This window comes from Nerophis lumbriciformis, linkage group LG11 (assembly GCF_033978685.3).
Source record: "Nerophis lumbriciformis linkage group LG11, RoL_Nlum_v2.1, whole genome shotgun sequence".
NCBI classification, from domain to species: Eukaryota; Metazoa; Chordata; class Actinopteri; order Syngnathiformes; family Syngnathidae; genus Nerophis; species Nerophis lumbriciformis.
In genome coordinates, this window is record NC_084558.2 from 30,152,121 (window position 1) to 30,179,448 (window position 27,328).

The 27,328-nt window shown below is 42.1% G+C and overlaps 1 protein-coding gene across 1 annotated transcript; it reads left to right on the top strand.

The window, feature by feature from the left end:
- The first annotated feature begins 823 nt into the window (after positions 1–823).
- Positions 824–23,537, top strand: LOC133610524 (CCR4-NOT transcription complex subunit 3-like). The gene is made up of 19 exons (XM_061966859.2): positions 824–1,000; positions 1,587–1,667; positions 5,403–5,470; positions 5,703–5,777; positions 5,905–5,994; positions 6,352–6,480; positions 6,591–6,686; positions 10,604–10,732; positions 12,340–12,430; positions 12,513–12,646; positions 12,779–12,835; positions 12,948–13,833; positions 13,921–14,026; positions 14,107–14,257; positions 14,359–14,455; positions 14,569–14,767; positions 20,560–20,692; positions 20,771–20,896; positions 22,446–23,537. The coding sequence occupies exons 2-19, from the start codon at positions 1,643–1,645 to the stop codon at positions 22,542–22,544; spliced, it is 2,691 nt and encodes an 896-aa protein (XP_061822843.1). The 5' UTR covers positions 824–1,000; positions 1,587–1,642; the 3' UTR covers positions 22,545–23,537.
- Positions 23,538–27,328: the final 3,791 nt, after the last annotated feature.

Consider the following 27,328-nt stretch of genomic DNA (forward strand, 5'->3'; position numbering starts at 1 on the left):
AGTAGTACACTTACTTAGACTTCCTTTTATTGTCATTCAAATTTGAACTCTACAGTACAGATAAGAACGAAATTTCGTTGCATTAGCTCGTTGTAGTGCAGGATAAAAGAGCAATAAGGTGCAGATATAAATATATAGATTACAGATAAATATATTTCACTTTTGCATATGCGTCCACGTTTATGGATGTATGATGTATGTTATATTGTCTTTATATTCCAGCGAGCGAACGCTTGGAAAAGTTATTCTGAAATAACCACATAATGTCTTTAATTAATGCAAAGAGGGCCGTCAATCAATACAGCTACTTTATTTACCAAAAATATAAAGCCCGAAGAAATTCCTTAAGGATGCATTTTTAAAAACACTTTAAAGAATCACTAAGTTCGGAACTTTATTCCTTCCTCATGTTTTCGTTTTATGATATATTACATTTATGACACATGCTCTTTTCTTTGAATAGTAATGTTCAAGTGTACAGTTACTTCCGAGTATTCGCGATTAGTTCGGTCAGATTGTACAATTCAAATAATATGCATGTTTGTTGTAGTATGTCGTTGTTGCGTAAATTAATCAAATACATTAAAATTATACAATTAAAGTAAACTAATAAAATCGAAGTTGTAGTTCCTCTCCCAGAAAGCACTGTGACGTTATGGTTAGTAAACATTTCTTTTAACCTTTGACCTATCCGAATTGTCCAATCCGAACTGGAGTTGGACTGGAAGTTGTAAAACCAGGCCTTCGTTAATGACAGCCTTTTCCAGCCAATAGGCACGCAGACGAGTCCTCAGGCCACCAATGAGAGGCTAAGTAGGCGGGACTTCTGTCCAGCAGGGCATGGAAGGAGGAGGTGTTCCTGGTAGCCATCTTGGATGTGCGGGCTGATTGTTTGCGAGAAGAATTGACAGTTTTGGGAGAAATAGTCTTTTCACTTCACCGTCGAAGATTAACCAGAGTGGGAAGACCGAGGGGAAAATTGCACCCGGGACACATACAGGTAAATAGCTTCCAGACCCAGTAATGTAGTGCATCTGTGTCCCTCATCTCTGCCTCACTCTGCTTGGCAAGAATTGTGTCCAACATCCAATAGCGACGCCACTGGAAACTGCAGCTTCCTCACTGACATTCGTGTCCTCTCTGCTTTCCTCATGGAAAAAAATGCTAGTTGCTAAGGAACGCTCGAGCGGGAACTTTGGTTTAATTCATGTCGATTAGCTGCTACTGTTTATAAATATCGCCCCTTTTCCTGCTACTACGTCTCTTGCTGTAGCATAGTTGGCTAGCTTGCTTTGCTGCAACTAAGTTAGCACAACTGGTTCGCCGCCTTTCTGTCATTTCGAGTGCACAAAGTGACAGCCCGGCCAAATGACAGCCCTTAACATGCATTATTAAAACTAAGCCACCCTGCTTTGTGTGCGGCTGCACCTCTTTAATGTAACAAAATATACATTACATACCATATTCAGCTTTTGATGCAGCACAGCTGCGAAGTAAAGGTGAAAGAGTGAACTTGTTTGCCTTACCAAAAAAAAAAAATCAACAAGCCATTCTGACTCTGTACTCTTCATATCTTTCAACTGCAGTGAAAGAAGGTATGAAGACATCATCTTAGTCATCATCTTAGTCATCAGTGGCTGGCATGGCCGATAAAAGGAAACTACAAGGTAAGCCCTGCACCACTACATTATTGTTGTTGCATCAAGGTTTCAACAAGGCCAGCAACACTACAATACCTGGCCTAAGCTAACCTGACTTTTTTTTTGTCTGCGTAACTGCAAACTACTTTGACATGTTTTTTAGCGTGTGGATGAAAATAATCTTTTTGACTTGTGCAGTCTGATGTGGGCCAAAAGTTTTCTTCAAGAACAAACAGCATTTCATCCCAGATTTTCTCTGGATGTGTAACGTCTCCGCTGTGGAAGGTGTCCATGCTCCATGCGGTCTGTCAATACCCACCGGCGGCGTCTTGTAATGCGCACGGACTTCACTTGACCTGCTGAAAAGACTACAGCTTTGCCTTGCAGAACGACTACCTTTTTATTTTTCTATTTGTAGCAATGCAACAGCAAGCAGCAAGAATGCCTCTGGCGAGCTATGCACATGCACGTTCAACTCCCGCTAACCACTCACCTGCTTCTCCCACCCCAGTGTCAGGTCTGAATTCACAAAGACCCTCAAAATAGCTGTCACAGGCTCTGCCTGTAGCACAATTTGTTGATTTTTGTCCTCCGAAATAAGCATTTCCTCATCAATTGTGTGAATAGGGTAGAATAGCATCTGAAAAACTGACCAATTTGGCTTCAGGTCTGTCCCTGACCATCAGGACGTTTCGAGGTGTTCAATACGATCCATCTTGAACGCGGAGTTAGGGCTGCACCTATTAACCGATTTAATGCGATTAGAAAAAGCTTCCATTTATATTTTGTTGTGTCGATCATTCGCTTAATGAGTGTATATAATAAAAATAGATCAAATTTAGACCGCATAGAGTGGTCGGAACTTTAAAAAAGCGGACATAGTTACTGCACGGCCACTGCAAAAGCGCGCACATGAGAGCGCTGGTTTGTGGGTGCTGTGAACTGTGGCGGCGAATGGCAGATATCTTTAAATGTTTATTATCGCACACATTTTAAAAGTGCAATTTTACTGTTAATGTGTCTTTATTAGAACAAATAATGAAGGTTATGACAATTTGTGTATTTCAACAATTTTCTCTAAAATACGCATTATAAAGTGTTTTGTCCGATTACTTCATATATTGAAAAACGATCGATCAATTTCTTAATGACTAGAATAATCAATAACCGCAGCCCTACATGGAGTATTTTATTTAAAAAAATACACTGGATGTTTTATTTTGTTTCTGTGCATGACTTCCTGTCCCGCACGGGCAGATGTTTGCTGCATTGACTTGCTGTGTCTCGGCGTCTGCCAAAAATAGAAACTATGTGTATGTGGCAGAGGGCCGGTGCACATTGAGTAGAATTGAAATGTATCGGCTGTGCCACAATCAGCAGACATTCCGCATGCAGTGGGAATCCAGTAAAATTCTAAGTGTTTTCCCACAGGACTGTAATCTATCGATGGCATGAGGGCATAGCGGGACTCATTGCTTGTTAAGAAGAACGATGCATGCTTTCACCTTAGAGTCTCCAGAAGTGTCGAATAAGACCAGAAACAGTTGCTACATTTGTGTAGATTGTCTTCTTCAAAAAAGTGTACAGCAGTAGTTCTCCGCTTGATCGGCTTTGCGACCCGTCATCACCCTTTAATGACAAGTGGCAACCAAAATAGGTCATCACTACACACGCAATGAAATATTTTAAGAATGTATTTCTTAATAAATTGAATGATTACAGCCACCCCCGCGACCCCGACAGGGACAAGTGATAGAAAATGGATGGATAGTTTACAGCTAATAAAAAATTCAGAATCTCATAAAATTTGAAAAATTATCAAAAACTTTAATAATCTCAACTACCAGTTTACGCTCTAATCAAAAAAATCAACTGCAAAAACTCTGAGTCTCATTGTTTTTATTTAACTCGCAACAACAAACGATTTGCAACTGGGAATCAACTTTAATTGGTTGCTTAAGAGAGCTGTTCAGAAGACTCAACTCTTTCACGAATGCCACATCTCTACTAAGGATGCACGATAATAGAAATTTGAACCGATGATTTACAGACCGATATTTAGGCAAGATTTTGTGAGAAGAAATTAACAAGTCACACTTTTGCCCAAAATGTATACACTCTAACAAAAATATACTAGGATAAGGGTAATATCAACTGATATTTATTTACTTAAGTAACTAATTTGAGTACAAATATACTTCCGTCTTTAATTCTGACCCATGCAGACAATTAAAATAGTTGCGTAGAGCAAAACAATTTAGAATTTATTGATATTTCAACTTGTCAATTGTTTCATTCTAAATATTAATCCATAAAATGAAAAAAGCAGTCTGTCCAACACAACATACATAAATGAGGTCAATAGAATGAAGCCAATAAGATTCTGCATTGCCGTTAGCAACAACACTGAAACAAGTAGTCACATCTCTTGTGGATTGACAAAAATAAAATTAATTTAATTATATTTTTACCTGCCGGGAATAAAATAGTGCAACAAGTGCCTGCCACTTAGAAAGGCAACATTCAATTGTTGAACATAAAGAAATCAAGGTTCAAATAGTAAAGTCCATTTTTCCACTAAAAAAACATGAAAGGTAAACTAACTCAAGCCTGTGCCTCTAGATGAACCATGAAGTTAAACATGAACAATTACTCATTTTATCATCAAATTCTTTCTCTCTAAGGTATTTTCTTTCAAACTGTTGCCTCTTATCAAACGCTTTCTCATCATCCATCCATCAATTTTCTACCGCTTGTCCCTTTCGCAGTCCTGTGGATTTACGCTTGCTGTGATCGATGGATGGATCGCCGCTATTAACGCTAGGTCTCGGCTTAGCAGCGCAGGCAACTTCATGATTCATTAGTGAATTTAAAGGTGATTTATCAGATTTTATGGTGTTGAAGCTCGCCTTTAACCCTCTTCGTTTAATTTCTGCAGAACATTTTTTGCAAACAAGCTAAAGAAATCCCACACTGGTTACCGCTGCGCCATATTGCTTTTTTCTCTCTACATAACAGGCCGCGCAGACGGTTTCATGACATCAGAAATATGCGAGCATACCGTAGGGGAAGGGTTGAGGAGACAGGCGGCAACACAAGCCACAACAGTGAGACCAACGACAAACACAGAGATGATAAGCCTTTATTATCGGCTGATTTATTGGTTGATATTTCATTATCGATGTGACGTCATAATTACCATTAACGGTCGATAATATTGTGCATCCCTAATCTCTACCAGCCAAAGACCCCCCACCTAGTGAAAATGGTCCTATTACCAGGAGAGAATCACTGATCTACCGGGTTCTGTAACTCACTGAATATAGCAACAACACTAATTAATCCCTTCTGCTCCATCTTCATATTCTCTGGCAGAGCAGGTGTGTTAAGAAGTGGGGTTGAGATGTAATTTTGTGTACAGAGTTATAATGACAAGCTACCATTAGCAGACAGCCCCATTATAATTTGTTTATGAGCGAGGGCCAAATATTTTTATGGCAGCCAAAATGTATTTGTGGTGCCCCATTACTAATAAATAAATATACAGGAAAAACGGAATGTATTAGCCAGGAGGAAAACTTTGATCCACAAATAACCTTTACAGCAGCGTCATTGCCTTGAAGTCAACTTGCTCCAAACTTTTGTACGCTCTGCTCGCTTCTGATGAGCCGGCAGGTGAAGATGAAGCAGCAGCTTGGATGCAGAAGAGTGTGTGTCTCACGTGCGTCCGCGTCATCTCCATCTGCTCTTGTCCTCGTCCAGGTGAAATAGATCGATGTCTGAAGAAAGTAGCGGAAGGAGTGGAGCAATTTGAAGACATTTGGCAGAAGGTAAGAAAATTCATCATAATCATTTATCACCAGCATGCTCGAGTTTAGTACAAGGTTTAAAAACACATTTACTAACATGTTTGAAGTAGTACTTATTTATTTGACCACCAAGCACAATGACAAGTATGTATGTATTTGTGTGTATATATGCTCTCAAAGGTGAACTTAGAAAACGGGTCTACTGAGCATGTTGCGTCGTTTAAGAGTTTGACCCGTTTGGTCGTGTGTACAGCTTCACAATGCAGCCAACGCCAACCAGAAGGAAAAGTATGAAGCCGACCTCAAGAAGGAGATTAAAAAGCTGCAGGTGAGTTCCAGAAGCCTAAAAACACAATAAACATGGTTTGTGTGTTAGCCAATCAGCATGCTGGGACTTGAAGCATTTCATTTAAAGTTTACCTTCCATGATGGCTCTATCTTTTCCTCCGTCTCAGCGTCTTAGAGACCAGATCAAGACGTGGGTGGCGTCCAACGAGATCAAAGACAAACGGCAGCTGGTGGAGAACCGCAAACTCATAGAAACTGTGAGTCGGGACATTCATCATGGGATCCGGCTTGTAAAGCAAGATAATGTTTGGTCGTTTGATAACATTTGATGTGGACGCGTCTTAAGCTGTCTTACATAGGAAACATCAACCACCTACAGGTGGTCAGTTGTAACTTGTTAAGTAAAACACAGAGAATAATTTTTTTCTAAAATACTACTAGTTAATGTCAAAGATACGGCATGTACTGTGCATCAATTCAATAATTAATGAGTATAAGTGAAACACAAAACTGTAGCACACATTTTATGACATTTAAAGACTAAACTCAATAAGCTCAAACCATAAACAGTCTCTTAAACTCATTACTCATCCTTGTTGGTGTGGTGCCCGCAGCAAATGGAGCGTTTCAAGATTGTGGAAAGAGAGACGAAGACCAAAGCGTACTCCAAAGAGGGTCTAGGTCTGGCACAGAAGGTGGACCCGGCCCAGCGGGAGAAGGAGGAGGTCGGCATGTGGTTAACGGTCAGTCTTTGGTTCAGCTGCCTATCTTACTGGAGGTCTGCGTCCATAATGGAAGTTCAGACACTCACCTGGACCGTTTTTGATTTCATCTTCATCCTGTTCTCCCACAGAACACGATAGACACGCTGAACATGCAGGTGGACCAATTTGAGAGCGAGGTGGAGTCTCTGTCTGTCCAGACGAAAAAAAAGAAAGGAGACAAGGAGGTCAGTCTTTTCTCTCAGCCATGTGTTTGCTAGGCTTACACCTTACAAACCCTTTATCGCTACTCTATAGTAACATTTGGGGTGCACACATGCACGTGTATATGGCTAACGAACGAGGGAGACGAACACACACATGTACGCGTGCACCGTAGTCTACTGTATTGCAATTGCTCCTCCCCAGTTATAATTTTATAAAGGTTCATTAAAGAAAGGAATTGCATTATTTGCACGTTTCCCTTAAGAATATTCAGTTAGCAAACTTTTCTCCATTTAAATCAGGGGTCATGTTAAACATGCGCCCCACAGGTCCATAGTTTGTGGCCCTCTACTTAAATTTAGTGTAATTGCAGCCTTGTACCCTGGATGGCTAAAAGTTAATTACAGTATATTATCACTGTTTTGTATCCCACTACAATAACGGTGCAGGCACAGAAAGGACAGCACAGCAAACACACAATTGGCAACACACAAACAACTACCTGTAAGCGAGCTGAAGTGTCTCCGACCATCTCAACAGTATCTATCCATCTATTTTATACCGCTTGTCCCTGCCTCTGTTGCGGGGTGGCTGGAGCCTATCCCAGCTGCATTCGGGCAGAAGGCGGTGTACACCCTGGACAAGTCGCCACCTCATCGCAGGGCCAACACAGATAGACAGACAACACTCACATTCACACACTCTGGCCAATTTGATGTTTCCAATCGACCTATCCGCAGGTGCATGTATTTTGAGGTGGGAGGAAGCCGAGGTACCCGGAGGGAACCCACGCAGTCACGGGGAGAACATGCAAACTCGGCACAGTGTCAAAATATAAAATGTGTACAGTTAATTTTACAGTTATGACACAAAGGGGCTGTTTGCAACTTGCTCACAGTTATATTTTTCAAAGCAATATTACAACACCATCGGCTATCGTATGTTACCATTAGTGGTTTACCAGAACACGTCTGTTAAAAATGCCTATATTTTTAACAATTACTAAGCTTGTGTAATAACAATTTTTACCGGCCCGAAAAGAATTATTGTTGTTTACGGCGGTCGCTCACCCTATCTCGTCAACACGTACGTAAAAGCAGCACATGCACACATATAAATGTAGTCCAAGTGAAGCAAAGAATAATTTGCAGTCACGTTGTTGTTATGATAGAATATATATATTTAACGATAGCTGACACTAACTATCCAAATCACTTTAATTAGCTAACAAACCCAAAGGTTTGTGTGCGTACGTACGTAGTTATGTCATTACACCCTAGAAGCCGTTAGAGGGCAGTATATAACGCTTAAAATACATTGGAAATTTAGCGCCCACTTGACACCTGTGTAAATGTTGCAAACAGCCCCTTTAAAGGGGAACTGCCCTTTTTTGGGAATTTTGCCTATCGTTCACAATCATTATTAAAGACATGACGACGGATGTATTTGTTTTTTTAATGCATTCTAACTCGTAAATAAAAGTCTGCTTACAGCGGAACCAATGGGAAGTCCTCTATTCCGCTCATAAACCCCCACCCAAAAAAACATCCAAAGAGCGCCAACAATACTCCATTTACATTTCGTGTCTTGAATTTGAACCAAGTATTAGTGATATTGTTATTATAAGCGCTAACGCACACAAACCATTTTCGCAGCGCCCTTATAACGACCGTGTCTCCCTATATTTACATCATAGAGTGGGAAGCTGTTTCCTCAGTTCCTTTGCTCCTGAAAGTTTGTTGTAGATCATAAATCATGCTTCTCACCTGGATAGTAGAAGTACGAGGATGTAATCCGACACGTTGGTACACTTTGACAGCCAATTTAGACCCGGAAATTGCGAGAACGACACAAGACGCTTAGTTTCACCCCCCCTTTTCTTCGCGAGGATTATCAGTCATTTTTCCTCTAAAACGGGAATAAAACAAGAACCTATCAGTCGGCATCCTAATGACAGCAGACCTTGCACAGGAAGTGATATTTTATTATGTTTGTTGGCTCTCATGAAGTCTGCAGTGAGTAATAATCAGGGATGTAGTGGGGGGGGAAGCGAACGTTGTGATGCGTTTTTGAAATTAATGCACCGCGTATTCTTAAAGTGATCAAAATGCGTAAATATTTAATGTGATTATAAATGTGCCCTTTACCACATTACATATATACTTACAGCATGTACATAAAACCTTAATAGAGGGGTTTGGGTGTTTTTTAAGAGCTTTTATAGGCAGAATAGAGCGACTCCGTGGGCTCCATTGTAGGCAGACTTTTGATCGCATTTATTTAATATTTAGAATGTATTAAAAAAAAAAATCATATGTGTTCTTGTCTTACATAAGGATTCTGAATGATAGGCAACATTCCCAAAAATGTGCAGTTCCCCTTTTAAGGTCCACCATAGTCAGGACCGCTATAGCTACTGGTAGAAATAGTTAACACATTTAGTCACATGGTTAAAATGTGATTCTGTAGTGAATACTTTGTGCAGCCCAGCCTTACCCAGACTCCACCTCCAGCAGTGCCCAGTCTAATTGCATTTGAGACCTCTGATTTAAACGTATGACTTGCTACTAGGACTGCATTATTTTGGCCATTTAGAATTTTTTGCTCTGAAAACTTGATTTTTAATTACCTTTTTTGGTAAAAACTACAAAAGACAACTGTGGGAAGCACGCTATCTGGGCTGGTGGTGGTGGATCTTCTCTTGCTTAGCAAATACTTGGGCTTTCGTGCCTGCCTGCTTAGTAAATGCACGACGCAAGACTAATTTCTCTTTTTCATCTTTAATACTGTACATACGGTACTTCTAATCACTAAATGTAGCGACAATGTCGCAAAATTGGCAACACAGATCACTTCTGCCATGTCTTGTTCTCTGGGTGTTGAGAAGTGGAGTTACGATACATACCGCAAGAGTACCATTATAATTTGTTTACGAGGAATGGCGAACCGAACCACATTTGTGACGGGGTAAATTTAATTTGTGGCCACAAATAAATTGATATGTCTATGCGCTGTATGTTTATAGACAGCACTCTCGCAGGAAGGCGCAGCTGACATGATATAGAGGAAAATTGATTTAACAATTTTATTTTTTTTTAACATTTGTCATACTTAAAAATTCCAATTTAAAATGTAACCAGTCGTGCTGCCATAGTTGCTGCGATAATTATTTTTAATTGAATCACAACCTTCCAAAGATGTGATGTAATTTCCTGGGATCTTTCAAACTCCAACAGTCAGCAAAAGTTGTCTTCCTTCGCTGTGTTGGTGAACGTAGTGTTGATGTTTAATAAATGAGACGGTCCACACAAACGTTCTTTTATTTAGTGCCACACTTTGCAGCTAGGCATGGTGCTCAGTCAGCATTAAATGTACACAGAGTCTTGAACGGACATGTACGTGGACCCTGATGGAACACAATAATAATGGCTTCTGGTCAAGCAACAACATGCTGCCATTGTTTATTAATGACATCACATGAGTTGAGTCCATGTGACTACAGCAGTCAAGAGTTCTTTCTTGAACCCGTTGGGACCCCACAACCCTATTGAGCTCACCCTAATAATGAAATGAGAAGCATGTATGATAGAGCGGATGATTAAATATTAAATGAACATCGAACTGGTTTGATGTGATCCCTTTAGCCATAAAGGTCTTAGCATGTAACAACCTCTTTGTCCTATGTGCTGTTTTTAAACTTTCTACATGCTCCTACTTTGATTTTACACTCTCTCCTGATAATAATTGAAATTGAACATAAATGACATGGTTCTGATGGGTCGCTCCATTCCACAAACATGTGATTAATATCTGCATCATGCAGTTGTCACGTTGGCTTTACTTAAAACTATTACATGAACATCGCACCTCACATTTTTCCTCTTCTTCTTCTTTTTGTCCTGCCGCACCCGGCTGGTTCTGGTGATCGGGTGTTCCACAGAAGCAAGACCGTATCGAGGAGTTGAAGAAGTTCATTGAGAAGCATCGGCACCATATTCGCATGCTGGAGACCATACTGAGGATGCTGGACAACGACTCTGTGGAGGTGGATGCCATCAGGAAGATCAAGGTTGGTTTGAGGCACCACCGGGAACTGTTGATATGTCTCAAATGTCCCACTTCCATAAGTACACTGTGTACTTCATTCCTGAGTGTGCAAATTGTGATAGTGTAGTGCTGTCTAGAATCTAACCTCTGAAAATGACTATAACTTTTTAATGGTGAATTGCAACCCCTCAATGCAGCATTATATAATGCAGACAGGCCTTGAATTGTAACTTTTTAATGTCAAGGCAATTGTTGCCTTAAAGGAGGGCTCATATTGTAGGGCACCAAGACAAACATTTATCTTTCGTGCGTGCGTGTGTGCGTGCGTGTGTGAGAGAAAATAGTGTTCGTGTATGAGATGCTGGTAAATTTTTTAGGACATTACGGTCAAGTGCGGTCGTGGCACGTGCTGCGGTTGCCGTGGTTAAATTCGAGCCCTGTGCAGGCGCCAACATTTGGATCGCTCATTAAAATATCAGCCTTTTACCCTACTTCTAGATAGTACAATAATTACCTCAGCATTACCTGATAGCATTCTGAGTTATTTTGCATCAGTTAGTTTGCAAAATAACTCAGAATGCTATCAGTGGATTTTTGTCTAACTTTGAGGAAATGTCTGAAATGGAATAAGGAAGTCATCACATTTTGGGGCTGATCGAAACTTTTTATACTATTTTACCTTACGTTTACATCACACGCCTTAACGTCTGTGTGTATGCTCTGCTAGGACTGCACGATTATGGCCAAAATACTGTAATAATCCCAATATGATCAATATTGACATCACGATTATTCATATGTTAGGTTAAACATAATGTTTCCCACAGCAAGTTATTTGCGGTCCCGAGGGTGGTGGGCTGGAGGGATACGTGTGAATGTGACGTCATGTAATTTGGAATTAAATAGTCTTATATTTAAATACAAAACTTTGTGTTTTTCTTCAATAGCATTAATATTCCCTTTTTTTCTCATTGCATGAGGCTTTTAGCTCTATATATCCGTTTTTTATGTTTTTTGGGGTGCAAAAAAAAAAAAAAAGACACATTCTGTGAGTAGCCCGAGCGTTATCAATTGAACACCTCTGCTTGACCTAATCATAGTTTATAAATTGAAACATGTATATTAAATGTCACAATAAAAAACTATTGCGTTGTTTAGTTTAATGATTGTACTCACGTGGAAGAATTATTCAATGCACAATTACATTTTCGCATTCTCTGAATTCATACTCTTGCACAGATGCAGGGGGTGCATGATTTCACAAAGGGGAGCACATCTTGGCAGTGTTTGCACTTGAGGGAAAAGTGTCTCCAGACTTTATTCAGCACGATTGCTAGCCTTTTGTCCTGCTATTGTGACTCCAAAGAGACGAGCAGAACAGCAGTGTTGTGCAAGCGCCCACACCTGCTGCCATCTAATAACAACGGTGCTATCTTTAACACACGCTGAAGACTCCACAGAAGTGAAACAAAGTAAAATAAGGGGATTACAGCATTTATTTTTTATATATACACGCAAATCTCGAGTAGATCGGGCCTTTAGTGTGAGTACGGAAGTGCGTATCATCCTCTTCATCAGGTATCAGCCATTTTGCAGTATGTTTTATCCACATCTTCTTTGCCGTGCTAGGATGACGTGGAGTACTATCTAGACTCGTCACAGGAGCCAGACTTTGAGGAGAACGAGTTTCTGTACGACGATCTTGACCTGGAGGACATTCGTAAGGAGGCATTCCATGTCGTCCATGTAGCACACAGGACGTCCCCGCCACTGATGTGCTTTCTCTGTGTGTCCCCTTTCAGCACCGTCACTGGTCGCTACCTCCCCACCGGGAAATTCTCAGTTGGAGGACGAGCTCTTTCAGCACTCCAGCAGCACGCCCACCTCCACCACCTCGTCCTCGCCCATCCCCCCCTCGCCCGCCACTTGCACCACGGTGAGGGAAGCTTTTTATCTCGTTGTCCTTGAGATTCGCTGGGTAACGAAGTTTGAGCCTGCATTGTAACCTTTGTTTTCATAGGCCACACATTTTGTGTATATACTGTATAACATATTTTTATTCTATTAGGAGAACTCGGAAGACGACAAGAAGCGAGGGCGCTCAACAGACAGTGAAGTTGGTCAGGTGAGTTCAGTGAGCGTCCATCACTTGATTGACCAATCAGGGCGGAGAGAGTCACTGCATTTTCTGGATTTTGTCGACACAACCATCAAGACAAGTCTTCTTCCCCTTTCAGTCTCCCGTGAAGAACGGCAACCCCTCTTCGTCGTCATCCTCTTCATCGTCGTCATGCTCCTCTTCCTCTTCGTCATCTGTCTCGGCACTGATGTCTTCTTCGTTGGTCTCCATGGCGGCGATGGCTACTGGGGGAAGCGGTTCAGGGGGGCTCCTCTCCAACATGTCGGCCGGCAGCTACAGCAACGCCACCCAGCAGCTGTCCCAGGCTGCGCATCAGCAACAGTCCAAAACTTGTGTTAGCTCCTCTTCCTTAGTGCCCGCTACCAATCCTGGCAGCTCAATCAATAGCTACCCTGCCCCCTCTGCCTTGTCTCCTCCCAACAACAGCACACTGGGGTTCTTCACATCCAACTCTCAGCTTCCGGTACCTTCGCGGCCCACACCCACTTCTAACAGCCTCGGACTGGGCCTGGGTATGTCACTAGGGAAAGGCAGCATGTCCGGTTCTACCAGCCCGATGTCTGCGGGTCTCGGCCTGTCAGGGATGCCGGCGTCCCTAAGCAGTATGGCTAGCCTACTGTCCAACTCCACCCCGGCACCCTACGCTCAGGCAGCCGTATCGGGCGCAGTGGGCTCCAACCTACTCAGCTCTTTGGGCGGCATCAGCACACCAAGCACCAGCGGATTAGAGAGTTCTGTTGGCGCCGGAAGCATGACAGTCGGCGGGCCGACATCCTCCACAAGTGGTCTACTGGGTTCGATGTCAAGCTCAGGGATTCTGGGTTTGGTTACCAGCCATTCAGCGGTTCAAGGGTCCGCGTTGGCAGCACAGAACACGGCAAGTTTAACACCAGTAGGCGGCGTGGGTGTGATCGGGAGTAACGGGGGCAGCGCCGGACTCTCTGTCAGACCGCCCAGCAGACAGAAGCAGAACGGATCCAGCAGTAAGTGTTTCAATCATATGTTTACTAATACAATCATATATTACTACTACTTTGCAATAAATAAATAAATAAATGCTTATGTTGCAGGTTACAGTGCTGTGGTAGCAGACAGTGCAACGGACTCCTCACCCGTCAGTGCCAGCCAATCACAAAGCTGCCAATCTCTTTCTTTGACCTCAACAGCAAACCAGCTGTGAGTGAGAGACATTGGCGTTTACATTCATGCTTATATCGTCAACTCAGACTCACCCGCTCATGCTTTGTCCCTCCCAGGAAGGACACTGGCCCCTGTTTACTGGGCTCCTTGACGTTGTCTTCCAGCTCGCTGTCTCCGGCTTCCTACAGCGAGGCCAAGATGGTGACCAGCCTTGGCGGTCTGCTCAACGGACCGCTGTCCTACTCGACATCCTCTGACAGCATCAAGGTGAGAATGCCATCCTTTTAAGGAGACTTGCTACAATCCGCGGTCTACTCCGAAGTCTTGTGACATCACAACTGATCTGTCCTCTTTTGTATCCACATCAGCCCCAGGAGCCTCTCAGCAGTCTGAAGTCCATGGCCGAGCGAGCAGCCCTCAGCTCAGGGATGGACGGAGACATGCCCCCTCTGCACCTTGCCTCGGGTAACACACACACATCAAGTAGCAGGTTGGGTCAGGGCAGACATAGAAGAAGTTGAATGAAAACAAAATGAGACACCTATGAACAAAACTTGATTACGATGATGTCTCTGCAGATATTTTTCCCAGCACGACAGCATCTTCGGGCCCCCCCTCTGCCTCACAGTCCTCCCTGTCGGAGGTCAACATCCCGCCCTCGCTGGGCGTGTGCCCTCTGGGGCCGGCGCCCCTGTCCAAAGAGCATCTCTACCAGCAAGCCATGGAGGAGGCCGTGTGGACGCACATGCCCCACCCGTCTGACTCGGAGAGGATCAGGTGAGACACGACACATTGTTATACAATGATTAAATGTATTGGCAGTGTATTCGTAAAATCTGGTTTTACGGTACAATTCAGAGCTCCCACGTGGTGCACAAAGTGAGAGGCAGGGACAAAATTTAAAATATGGCTTGCGTGAAGGGGCCGTTCTTTGAACGGATTAGATACATGTTTTGGTGTAATATGAATGGGAAAAAAATTGTTCAATAATTTATTTATTGTACGAAATAACATTTACAGAATAAAATAACTACCTTGTAGTCCAATTAGTTTCATTAGGTCTTCAGAGAATTATGCAATTTGTTATTCTTTTGGCCAGACATGTGTTTATTTGTTACGTGACAACCTCTGAGGAAGGCCACAGTTGTCGCCGAAACCGTCAGGTACAGAAATAAACACACAGGTCTGGCTATAAGAATAACACAATTGCATAACTTACCTTGGTTTCTCAAGGTTTTCATTATGATTTAGATTCATGTTTACCTTGTATGTCCTGGCTGGAATTTGCAACTGGGAATTGACTGGTTTGTGCATCTACTCTAATCAAAAGCAGTCCAGCCTTTGGCTAGCAAGACTCATGACTAGGGAAAGTGCCAAGGAGTTGCTAAAGTCACCTTTTTGGAAACACTTGGCCTTCCTGGTGAAATAATCAGACAAAGACAAGCGGATAGGACGAAAGGAAGGTGCCGCCATGGTTCAGTAGAGATGGGGAACGGGGCTACAAACTGGAACTATTTATGCTGCGATTCAGCCGATAAGATACTTTATTTTAAATAAAATAATCATTCACACTTTATAAACTGATACTGTTGCATTTTACTCAAAGGAAATCTTGTTAGTTATTTATTGGCAAATAAATAGCACTTAAAGCTGTTTGCATTCAACATTACATTTTCCGCTACACGCTGAGCAAGGCACCAAACCGTGTTTATGGCATACCTTTAAACCCATAATATATAGACTAGATGTTTGTCGGGGTTAAGTTCCAAACCCCATGTGAATTATTGATGTTGCCAAAAGAAGCCCCCCCTCCCCAATTGCTTGTATTACGTTAGGTCGCTTCTTCCCGGAAGTGAAAAACTGTGGTGGGCAGCCAAGATGGCTGTTGTGCAGCAAGCAGTGCGCAAACTATCTGAGTACGCAAGGGGGTTAGATCTTCCTGCTAAAAGCAGATACAAGCAAAAAAAAATCTTAACTATACAATGGAATAGATCCCTATACTTTATCAAAAAAAAATTTGTCGAGTAATATGAAGTGTTATACGTTGGTGGAATTCCCAGGTAGGTCGAACTATCTTGTGCGCCGACGTCATTCTACACGACAAAACGGATGAAAACTTGGAAAAGCATGGAGGTCGACATACTATTTATAGTCACACTGGAAAATGGGGGGGGCGTGCAATATTTTATTCTTCCTAGCCACATGACAGAAAATATTTGAGAAGCTCTGCTTTAAACTGGGTGGCGCAACATCCCCGCCCCACAAAAAACAACCATCGCGCCTCTTTTACAATGACAAACAATGCAGTCGGTGCCAAAAATGTGACATCGAGTTAGCAAATGAAGTGCACCAAGGTATATGTTTGAATAAGATGAAAAAAGGCTGTTTAATTACAGCTTACTATTAAAACCTATTCCTTCAATCGTATGTGCAAATATATATAAGGAATGTATCTGTCCGTATGTATGTATGTATTTCTGATACATGTATCTATTAGGGATGTAACGGTAAACGGTACAATGATAAACTGCGGTAAAATTCCCAACGGTTAGTAATACCATTAAAAAAAATGTATTAAGAAAAAACTTCATTTACTAATGCATTTTAGGCAACACTGCTTACTTCCTGGAAACAAAGTCACAGTAGCGCTGGCGCATTTGCACTAGCGTCGTTTGGCCTGAAAATCATGCCGGACAAACTATACGAACTTTGCTCCGGAGATTCGCTTAATTTCTGTGGAGTCTCAGCGTGTGTTGAAGAGCGCACTGCTGTTTTTACATGGAGACGGGTGTGACAATATTGGAGACAGACACATCTGTCCCACACTAAAAGTATATAGCAAAGGAGAAAACTATTTGAGGTTGCTTTCATTCTCTCAGTACAGCATCCATCAGATGTCACTTGAGTTAATGAGGTGAGATGCAGCAGTCGATGTGTCAGGAACGTTGCGACAACTTGTTTATAAAGTCTGTAGTTTGTTTTCTGGGATGCTCACTCGTCCTTTATTTAACTTCAAACTGTATCGGTGTTCAAATAACATAAATATTAGCTATAATGTTTTGTGAAGATTGTGTATTCGATGTGAGAGGTATCACTCTGTTTTTTTTTTTGTTGGCCAAACTGATACACTGAACCACTAGAAGGTGTTGTTGGAGAAGAACAAAATATTGTTTATTAGACTTCATCTTCATTAGCCAAACTGCTTTGAGTTTTATGATGATTTAAAAAAAGTAAACACCATGTTTTTTTTTTACATTACTTGCCTTTTTTTCATGTCTTAAACGTATTACTTTTTCTTATTGCCGAGAGCTCAAATCACTCGTAAACGTTTTTGTGTGTCTGTATGCGGAGTAAAACTATGGAACAAACTGGACTTACAACACAAGCAATGCCAAACTATGAATCGATTCAAACTACTATATATCAAATATAGAGATGAGGGTCTTTAAATTGACCTGCTGCTATACTCTGTCTCAAAGTATTAACATTTGCTCAATGTTTCTTTACCATTATTGCTATGTTGTCTATTACCATTGTTGGTATATTCATTACTCCTGCATTGTTGATACAAATTATTGTTACAGTGTAATAATTATTGTTACCTGTGGTAATTCCACTATGATACAATATCTGTATTATAATCCTTGAACAAAGTAAGAGTGAAACTCATGTGAATAATCACTGAATGGAGAACTGGGGGTGGGATTAAATAAATTATCTTCTTCCCACTCCCTTTCAGGCAAAACTGGACAATCATGCATTACATACTATACATTACCTTTTGCACTATATTAATTTATTTTATTATGTGTTGTCAACTTTGTACTTTTTTATGTCATTGCCTGAAATCAATAAATAAAAAATAAAATAAAAAAAATTACTTTAAAAAACTATTATGTGACACAGCATTTTGTTAATGTGTTATTGAGTATAGTTAATTCCTATACGACATATTTCTACTTAAACGCTTTATGGATCTGTCCCGATACAGCACGTACATGTACATATAAATGTAAATAACTCGTATAACTAAAAAAAAATACCTCCCTCTATCAAAATGTAAAAATAGACATAAAGCATCATGTAATGAGAAAAAGAGCTGACACATTGATAATATTATTGAACAAAAAAAAAATACTTGTCTTTAGATATATATGGATAACGTTGATCTGTAGCCTTTTCATTCGACATTACAAATTGCATGATGGTATTGCGTTCACACCTCACCCCAACACTGCTTTACCTATTGATAAAAATAATCGTACTTATTATTTTGGCCGTAATTGGCAGCCCTGTGTTTAAGACTAGATCTCATACATGAACACTAGGGGTGTGGGGAAAAAATCTATTCGAATTCGAATCGCGATTCAGAATCGATTCTCATTTTTTAAAAATCTATTATTTTTTTAATTATTTTAAAAAATATTTTATTTTTTATTTTTTTAATTAATCAATCCAACAAAACAATACACAGCAATACCAGAACAATGCAATTCAATTCCAAAACCAAACCCGACCCAGAAACACTCAGAACTGCAATAAACAGAGCAATTGAGAGGAGACACAAACACGACACAGAACAAACCAAAAGTAGTGAAACAAAAATTAATATCATCAACAACAGTATCAATATTAGTTACAGTTTCAACATAGCAGTGATTAAAAATCCCTCATTGACATTATCAGTAGACATTTATAAAAAAAAAAAAAAAAAGAAAGAACAATAGTGTCACAGTGGCTTACACTTGCATCGCATCTCATAAGCTTGACAACACACTGTGTCCAATATTTTCACAAAGATAAAATAAGTCATATTTTTGGTTCATTTAATAGTTAAAACAAATTTACATTATTGCAATCAGTTGATAAAACATTGTCCTTTACAATTATAAAAGCTTCTTACAAAACCTACTACTCTGCGTGCATGTCAGCAGACTGGGGTAGATCCTGCTGAAATCCTATGTATTGAATGAATAGAGAATCCTTTTGAATCGGGAAAAAAATCGTTTTTGAATCGAGAATCGTGTTGAATTGAAAAAAAAAAAATCGATTTTGAATCAAATCGTGACCCCAAGAATCGATATTGAATCGAATCGTGGGACACCCAAAGATTCACATCCCTAATAAACACTATTTTTATCTACCAGTATATGGACAACAAGTGTAGTTACAATTTATGGTCATCGGGTGCCATTTTCAAAAATTCTTACATTGGTTTTTATTTTTGAATCTCTTATGTCCATAAAGTGCTATCTTGCACAATTTTCACATTTATTTTAGTTATTTTTTTCTATCATATTAATTTGTTTATAATGCTTATGTTGATTTAATATGCACATTCAATTTCGTCACTCAGCCAACACGTTGCCATTCTCACAAACACATACGCTACTGTCATGAATTAACCAGCTCCTCTGTTGTGCACATGTAGATACATAACATGTAGATATGTAGACGCACACACAGCTGCTTGGCTCATAGGCACCGATCTCCATTTGTGCCAGTGGGTGCTCGGACGGGCGGTAAATCTGACCCTACTTTTCTGAGCAAGTGTGGTTTTTGCTTGGTGGTGAGAAAGAATTTGCCATCAATCCCATGTGGGTGCTCGGCATTGGATCGGCGCCTATGGCTTGTCTTGATGCCAAATATTAGCGGAGTTAAGATCGCTCGATCATAGCGTCAACTAATACAAGTGAAATTACTGAATATTGTAACAAATTGCTACAATTTGTGTTTTGTCTTTAACAATCTGTGTTTTACCTGCTACATGGCTTATCTGTGTACATTTATCCATAGTCTTGTTTTCAGTACTTAGTAATAATTGCATTTTTCTTAAAGCACAGACAAGGAGTTGCAACCATAAACTTTCTGTTCTATTCTGACCTAATCCTTGATTATGGCTGACTATATGCAATATGGAAAATTGTATATTGTTCTTTGACTGCAATAAGAAAAGCCCAATGTGTTTAATGCCTTTTAATTTATATTTTAGCATTCTAAAATTATTATTTAAGTGCAATAGGAAACATGTGTTTAATGTAATGTAAGTATTCTGTTAAAATAAAGCCAATATTGACATTTTTCGTAGTTCCCTTTACTTGGAAAATTATCGATATACATTTTGGTACCAGTACCAAATTATTGGTATCGGGACAACCCTAATATATACACACATTACAATGTCTGAAAGGTTGATTTGTTTGAACTAAAATAGGGACATTTGTCGAGGCTAGAACCAATTATTCATGTTTACATTGATTCTTATTTGGAAATTTGCTTTACAATACGAACTTTTCGGTTTACGAACCGTGTTGAAGAATTTATTACATTTGTAAATCAAGGTTCCACTGTAAAAATGACAGCGTCCTATTATACTCCATTGGCATGGTTTGACACTTATTTTGTCCTGTTAGGGTGGAATCAATTGGCACGTGCACACACACAGCCTTCATTGGAGTTTGCATTGTAGGCAGCCCACAAGGGAACAACTACCATTTAAGAGTAAATGCACAGGCTGTGAAATATTATCACCATTGCTTGACGTGTGTTTTTCTCCCTTGTCCAAACAGGCAGTACCTCATGAGGAACCCCTGCCCCACCCTGCCTTTCCACCACCAGATGCCGCCACCCCACTCGGACACCGTGGAGTTCTACCAGAGGCTTTCCACGGAAACGCTCTTCTTTATTTTCTACTACCTGGAGGTAAGCGGGGCCTGAGCACCGATGATGATGATGATGATGATGAAGATATATTGTTAAAGTCCAAACGTGTGTCCTCAGGGCACCAAGGCTCAGTACTTGGCGGCCAAAGCCCTAAAGAAGCAGTCATGGAGGTTCCACACCAAATACATGATGTGGTTCCAGAGGCACGAAGAGCCCAAAACCATCACGGACGAGTTTGAACAGGTCAGCTTGTCTCGTCTGAGCGCACCTGCAAAAACATCTGGACTGTCCAAAGTAAAGATGTCCGAAAATGTTTTTTTTGCCGATATCCGATATTGTCCAACTCTTAATTACCAATTCCGATATCAACCGATACCGATATATACAGTCGTGGAATTAACACATTATTATGCCTAATTTTGTTGTAATGCCCCGCTGGATGCATTAAACAATGTACCGTAACAAGGTTTTTCAAAATAAATCAACTCAAGTTATGGAAAAAAATGCCAACATGGCACTGCCATATTTATTATTAGGGATGTCCGATAATGGCTTTTTGCCGATATTCCGATATTGTCCAACTCTTTAATTACCGATACCGATATCAACCGATACCGATATCAACCGATACATACAGTCGTGGAATTAACACATTATTATGCCTAATTTGGACAACCAGGTATGGTGAAGATAAGGTACTTTCAAAAAAAATTAATACAATAAAATAAGATAAATAAATTAAAAACATTTTCTTGAATAAAAAAGAAAGTAAAACAATATAAAAACAGTTACATAGAAACTAGTAATTAATGAAAATGAGTAAAATTAACTGTTAAAGGTTAGTACTATTAGTGGACCAGCAGCACGCACAATCATGTGTGCTTACGGACTGTATCCCTTGCAGACTGTATTGATATTTATTGATATTTAATGTAGGAACCAGAATATTAATAACAGAAAGAAACAACCCTTTTGTGTGAATGAGTGTAAATGGGGGAGGAAGGTTTTTTGGGTTGGTGCACTAATTGTAAGTGTATCTTGTGTTTTTTATGTTGATTTAATAAAAAATAAAAAAAAGAATAAAAAAACCGATACCGATTATTTCCGATATTATATTTTAACGCATTTATTGGCCGATAATATCAGCAGGCCGATGTTATCGGACATCTCTATTTATTATTGAAGTCACAAAGTGCATTATTTTTTTTAACATGCCTCAAAACAGCAGCTTGGAATTTGGGACATGCTCTCCCTGAGAGAGCATGAGGAGGTTGAGGTGGGCGGGATTGGGGGGGCAGGGTTGAGGTGTGGGGGGGGGGTACCGGGGGTTGTATATTGTAGCGTCCAAGAAGAGTTAGTGCTGCAAGGAGTTCTGGGTATTGGTTCTGTTGTGTTTATGTTGTTACGGTGCGGATGTTCTCCCGAAATGTGTTTGTCATTCTTGTTTGGTGTGGGTTCACAGTGTGGCGCATATTTGTAACAGTATTAAAGTTGATTATGCGGCCACCCTCAGTGTGACCTGTATGGCTGTTGACCAAGTATGCAGTGCATACTTTTTGTGAAAAGCCGAAGGTATTATGTGACTGGGCCGGCACGCAAAGGCAGTGCCTTTAAGGTTTATTGGCGCTCTGTACTTCTCCCTACGTCCGTGTACCACTCCGTACAGCGGTGTTTCAAAAAGTCATACATTTTACTTTTTGAAACCGATACCGATCATTTCCGCTATTACATTTTAAAGCATTTATCTCTAGTCCAAAGTTCTAAAGTGTGCTTTTTCTTGTCTCCTCCTCAGGGAACCTACATCTACTTTGACTATGAGAAGTGGGGCCAGCGCAAGAAGGAAGGCTTCACCTTTGAGTACCGCTACCTGGAGGACCGTGACCTCCAGTGACGGCTCGCTGGTGACGAGGAAGGAGCAGACGAGCAGGTTCTACATTGTCCTCTTGACATTCATGGATTGGCCAAGGAGGATGCTCTGAGCCTGTCTTTGTTGGCACCCCTATCACACTTTGTCACGTCACACAATCCCTCAAGTTTAGAAGCCCAATTCTGCTTTTGACCCAGAACACCAAAGATGATTGGCTGTCAAAAGAACACAGGCTCCGCCCCCTCCTGTTTTTAAACTAGCTTCAGCACCAGTGCAGGACAATGGTTTGACTTCCTGTTCTGGTTCTGCTTCAACAAGGGCTCGTCTTGCCACCAGGCAGCATGCACCTACCAGGACTGTGTCCTGTTACGGTCGCCGCGGAGACGCCACAATATTTTTTTGTGGCCTGCCAACATCTGAATGTTTTTTGAGCTACTGTACTTGAGAAGAATGTACGTCCTCGTGGCCATGAAGACACTTTAACGGACGTTCTTGTTGAAATGTGCACTTGTGTCCTTTCGTGTTCTCGCCGGGTGCAAACAAACAAGCGTGACGCCGCTTGGCTTTTCACCGCCTGCCGTCCTCTCTGACGCCACCTCGAAGTTTCCTTCACGTCTCAGGAAGTGTTTGATGGTTCTTTGTAGAAACCTCCAGCGTGGCCCTTTTCATTTCACTAAAGGCTTTTTTAAAACCACAACTTTAATCCTCCAATGTTTGGAGCAGCAGCTGGACGAGAGACCATCTTTATATTTTATATTTTCTATTTTGTTAGAGTGTATATTTTTTTGGTTTTAACCTCGCAGCAAACAGAGGAAGCGTCTTCTTTTAAGGAACGCCTGACTGACTTTTTAACCTTTTGTTGACGTTTGTGACGCGGCAGGAAAAAGAGGTCAGCGTCAGCCTCTTCTCCTGCCTTCCTTTCTTTTTGTTGCCGGGACAGCACGGAAAAAATAAATCATGACACAGCCACCAATAAAGGATTGTAAAATATGAATAAAATAACTACTTTTCACAAAACCGCTTTTCACAAAACCGCTTTTGTTTTGTGCTTTCATACATGTAACGTCAACAACCAAGTGCAGTTTGCCCTCCATTACAACAGGGGGCAGCACATTGACACTAACGTAATGTCAAACCTTGTGTTTAAAGGGATATTTGAAATGTTTACCATTCACAATCCTCACGTTAGACAAAAACATGTTTTTCTTTTTTTATGCATTCTAAGTTGTAAATAAACTTTAGCAAAAGTCAGCTAGCATTGAAGGTAATGGGCGTCACTCTATTCCGCCTTGAAAGCGCTCTTTAAAACATTCAAAAGCCTCCAAACTTTGACATACATGATACGAGTATATATGTAATATAGTAACAAGCACATTAGCAATGGAACATTTCCGTATTTTGGTTACTTTAAGTCTACAGTGGTTTATTCATTTATATAGATGCATCACATTTAGACTATTTATATACCGGTAGGCTATTTAGACTAGACTTAGAGACTTAGACTTCCTTTTTATTGTCATTCAAATTTGAACTTTACAGTACAAATAAGAACGAAATTCCGTGGCATTAGCTCATGGTAGTGCGGGATAAAAAAGCAATAAGGTGGACTTTATGAGAGCCTGATATTTTTGAGCGTGAATATACAGAGAATGAGCTACAAGTTTTAGAAGCTGAGTAATAAAAAGATCGAGCATGTAGGACTATTGCTAAGAGCTGAATAAAAAAATACAAGCTACAAATAAAACATCAAAATCACTTACTGTACAAAGTCACTCACATCGGGGTGCCGTCTGATAAGATGTTTGTATCATGTTCAGGTAAAGACTTAATGAAAATCCTCACACAGGTTATACCAAAAAAAAGTGGGTGCAAACGAGCGTCTTCGTGTCTTTTTGCCATCCCTGGGTCTAAGTTGAATGTCAAAGTTGACCAACTACTCTGTTTATGGCCACATCCTTCTACCATACAAGGGAGAGGCAGGATTTATCTAGCACAAACTTTTAACAACTCAGAGGCGATGTAGACTCAATATGTCAACAGCTGCATAAACTAGTTCCCTCTCTGGGATTATAGTGCCACCTGTGCATCTCATGCATCTCACACTTCCCATGCATTTGATGCATCTCACACTTCCCATGCCTCTCGCGCATCTGATGCCTCTCACGACTGCCATGCATCCGATGCCTCTCACGCCTCCCTCCCATCTGATGCCTCTCACACTTCCCATGCCTCTCGCGCATCTGATGCCTCTCACGCCTCCCACACATCTGATGCCTCCCACACATCTGATGCCTCTCAGGCCTCCCACACATCTGATGCCTCTCATGCCTCCCACACATCTGATGCCTCTCACGCCTCCCACACATCTGATGCCTCTCACGACTGCCATGCATCCGATGCCTCTCACGCCTCCCTCCCATCTGATGCCTCTCACGCCTCCTATGCATCTGATGCCTCCCACACATCTGATGCCTCTCACGACTGCCATGCATCTGATGCCTTTCACACCTCCCTCACATCTGATGCCTTTCACGCCTCCCTCACATCTGATGCCTCTCACGACTGCCATGCATCCGATGCCTCTCACGCCTCCCTCCCATCTGATGCCTCTCACGCCTCCTATGCATCTGATGCCTCCCATGCATCCGATGCCTCTCACGCCTCCCTCCCATCTGATGCCTCTCACACTTCCCATGCCTCTCGCGCATCTGATGCCTCTCACGCCTCCCACACATCTGATGCCTCTCACGCCTCCCACACATCTGATGCCTCTCAGGCCTCCCTCGCATCTGATGCCTCTTACGCCTGCCACACATCTGATGCCTTTCACGCCTCCCTCACATCTAATATCTCTCACACCTCCCTCACATCTGATGCCTCTCACGCCTCACACACATCTGATGCCTCTCACGTCTCCCTCACATCTGATGCCTCTCACGACTGCCATGCATCCGATGCCTCTCACGCCTCCCTCCCATCTGATGCCTCTCACGCCTCCTATGCATCTGATGCCTCCCATGCATCTGATGCCTTTCACGCCTCCCTCACATCTGATACCTCTCACGACTGCCATGCATCTGATGCCTTTCACACCTCCCTCACATCTGATGCCTCTCACGCCTCCCTCACATCTGATGCCTCCCACACATCTGATGCCTCTCACGCCTCCCTCACATCTGATGCCTCTCACGCCTCCTATGCATCTGATGCCTCCTATGCATCTGATGCCTCCCACACATCTGATGCCTCTCACGACTGCCGTGCATCCGATGCCTCTCACGCCTCCCTCCCATCTAATATCTCTCATGCCTCCCACACATCTGATGCCTCTCACGCCTCCCTCCCATCTGATGCCTTTCAAGCCTCCCTCGCATCTAATATCTCTCACACCTCCCACACATCTGATGCCTCTTACGCCTCCCATGCATCTGATGCCTCTCATGCCTCCCATGCATCTGATGCCTTTCACGCTTCCCTCGCATCTGATGCCTCTTACGCCTGCCACACATCTGATGCCTTTCACGCCTCCCTCACATCTAATATCTCTCACACCTCCCTCACATCTGATGCCTCTCACGCCTCACACACATCTGATGCCTCTCACGTCTCCCTCACATCTGATGCCTCTCACGCCTCCCTCGCATCTGATGCCTCCCATGCATCGGATGCCTTTAACGCCTCCCTCGCATCTAATATCTCTCATGCCTCCCACACATCTGATGCCTCTCACGCCTCCCATGCATCTGATGCCTCTCACGCCTCCCTCACATCTGATGCCTCTCACGCCTCCCTCCCATCTGATGCCTTTCACGATTCCCTCCCATCTAATATCTCTCATGCCTCCCACACATCTAATATCTCTCACGCCTCCCACACATCTGGTGCCTCTTACGCCTCCCACGCATCTGATGCCTCTCACGCCTCCGTCACATATGATGCCTCTCACGTCTCCCATGCATCTGATGCCTTTCACGCCTCCCTCACATCTGATGCCTTTCAAGCCTCCCTCGCATCTAATATCTCTCACACCTCCCACACATCTGATGCCTCTTACGCCTCCCATGCATCTGATGCCTCTCATGCCTCCCATGCATCTGATGCCTTTCACGCTTCCCTCGCATCTGATGCCTCTTACGCCTGCCACACATCTGATGCCTTTCACGCCTCTCTCACATCTAATATCTCTCACACCTCCCTCACATCTGATGCCTCTCACGCCTCACACACATCTGATACCTCTCACGTCTCCCTCACATCTGATGCCTCTCACGCCTCCCTCGCATCTGATGCCTCCCATGCATCGGATGCCTTTAACGCCTCCCTCGCATCTAATATCTCTCATGCCTCCCACACATCTGATGCCTCTCACGCCTCCCATGCATCTGATGCCTCTCACGCCTCCCTCACATCTGATGCCTCTCACGCCTCCCTCCCATCTGATGCCTTTCACGATTCCCTCCCATCTAATATCTCTCATGCCTCCCACACATCTAATATCTCTCACGCCTCCCACACATCTGGTGCCTCTTACGCCTCCCACGCATCTGATGCCTCTCACGCCTCCGTCACATATGATGCCTCTCACGTCTCCCATGCATCTGATGCCTTTCACGCCTCCCTCACATCTGATGCCTTTCAAGCCTCCCTCGCATCTAATATCTCTCACACCTCCCACACATCTGATGCCTCTTACGCCTCCCATGCATCTGATGCCTCTCATGCCTCCCATGCATCTGATGCCTTTCACGCTTCCCTCGCATCTGATGCCTCTTACGCCTGCCACACATCTGATGCCTTTCACGCCTCCC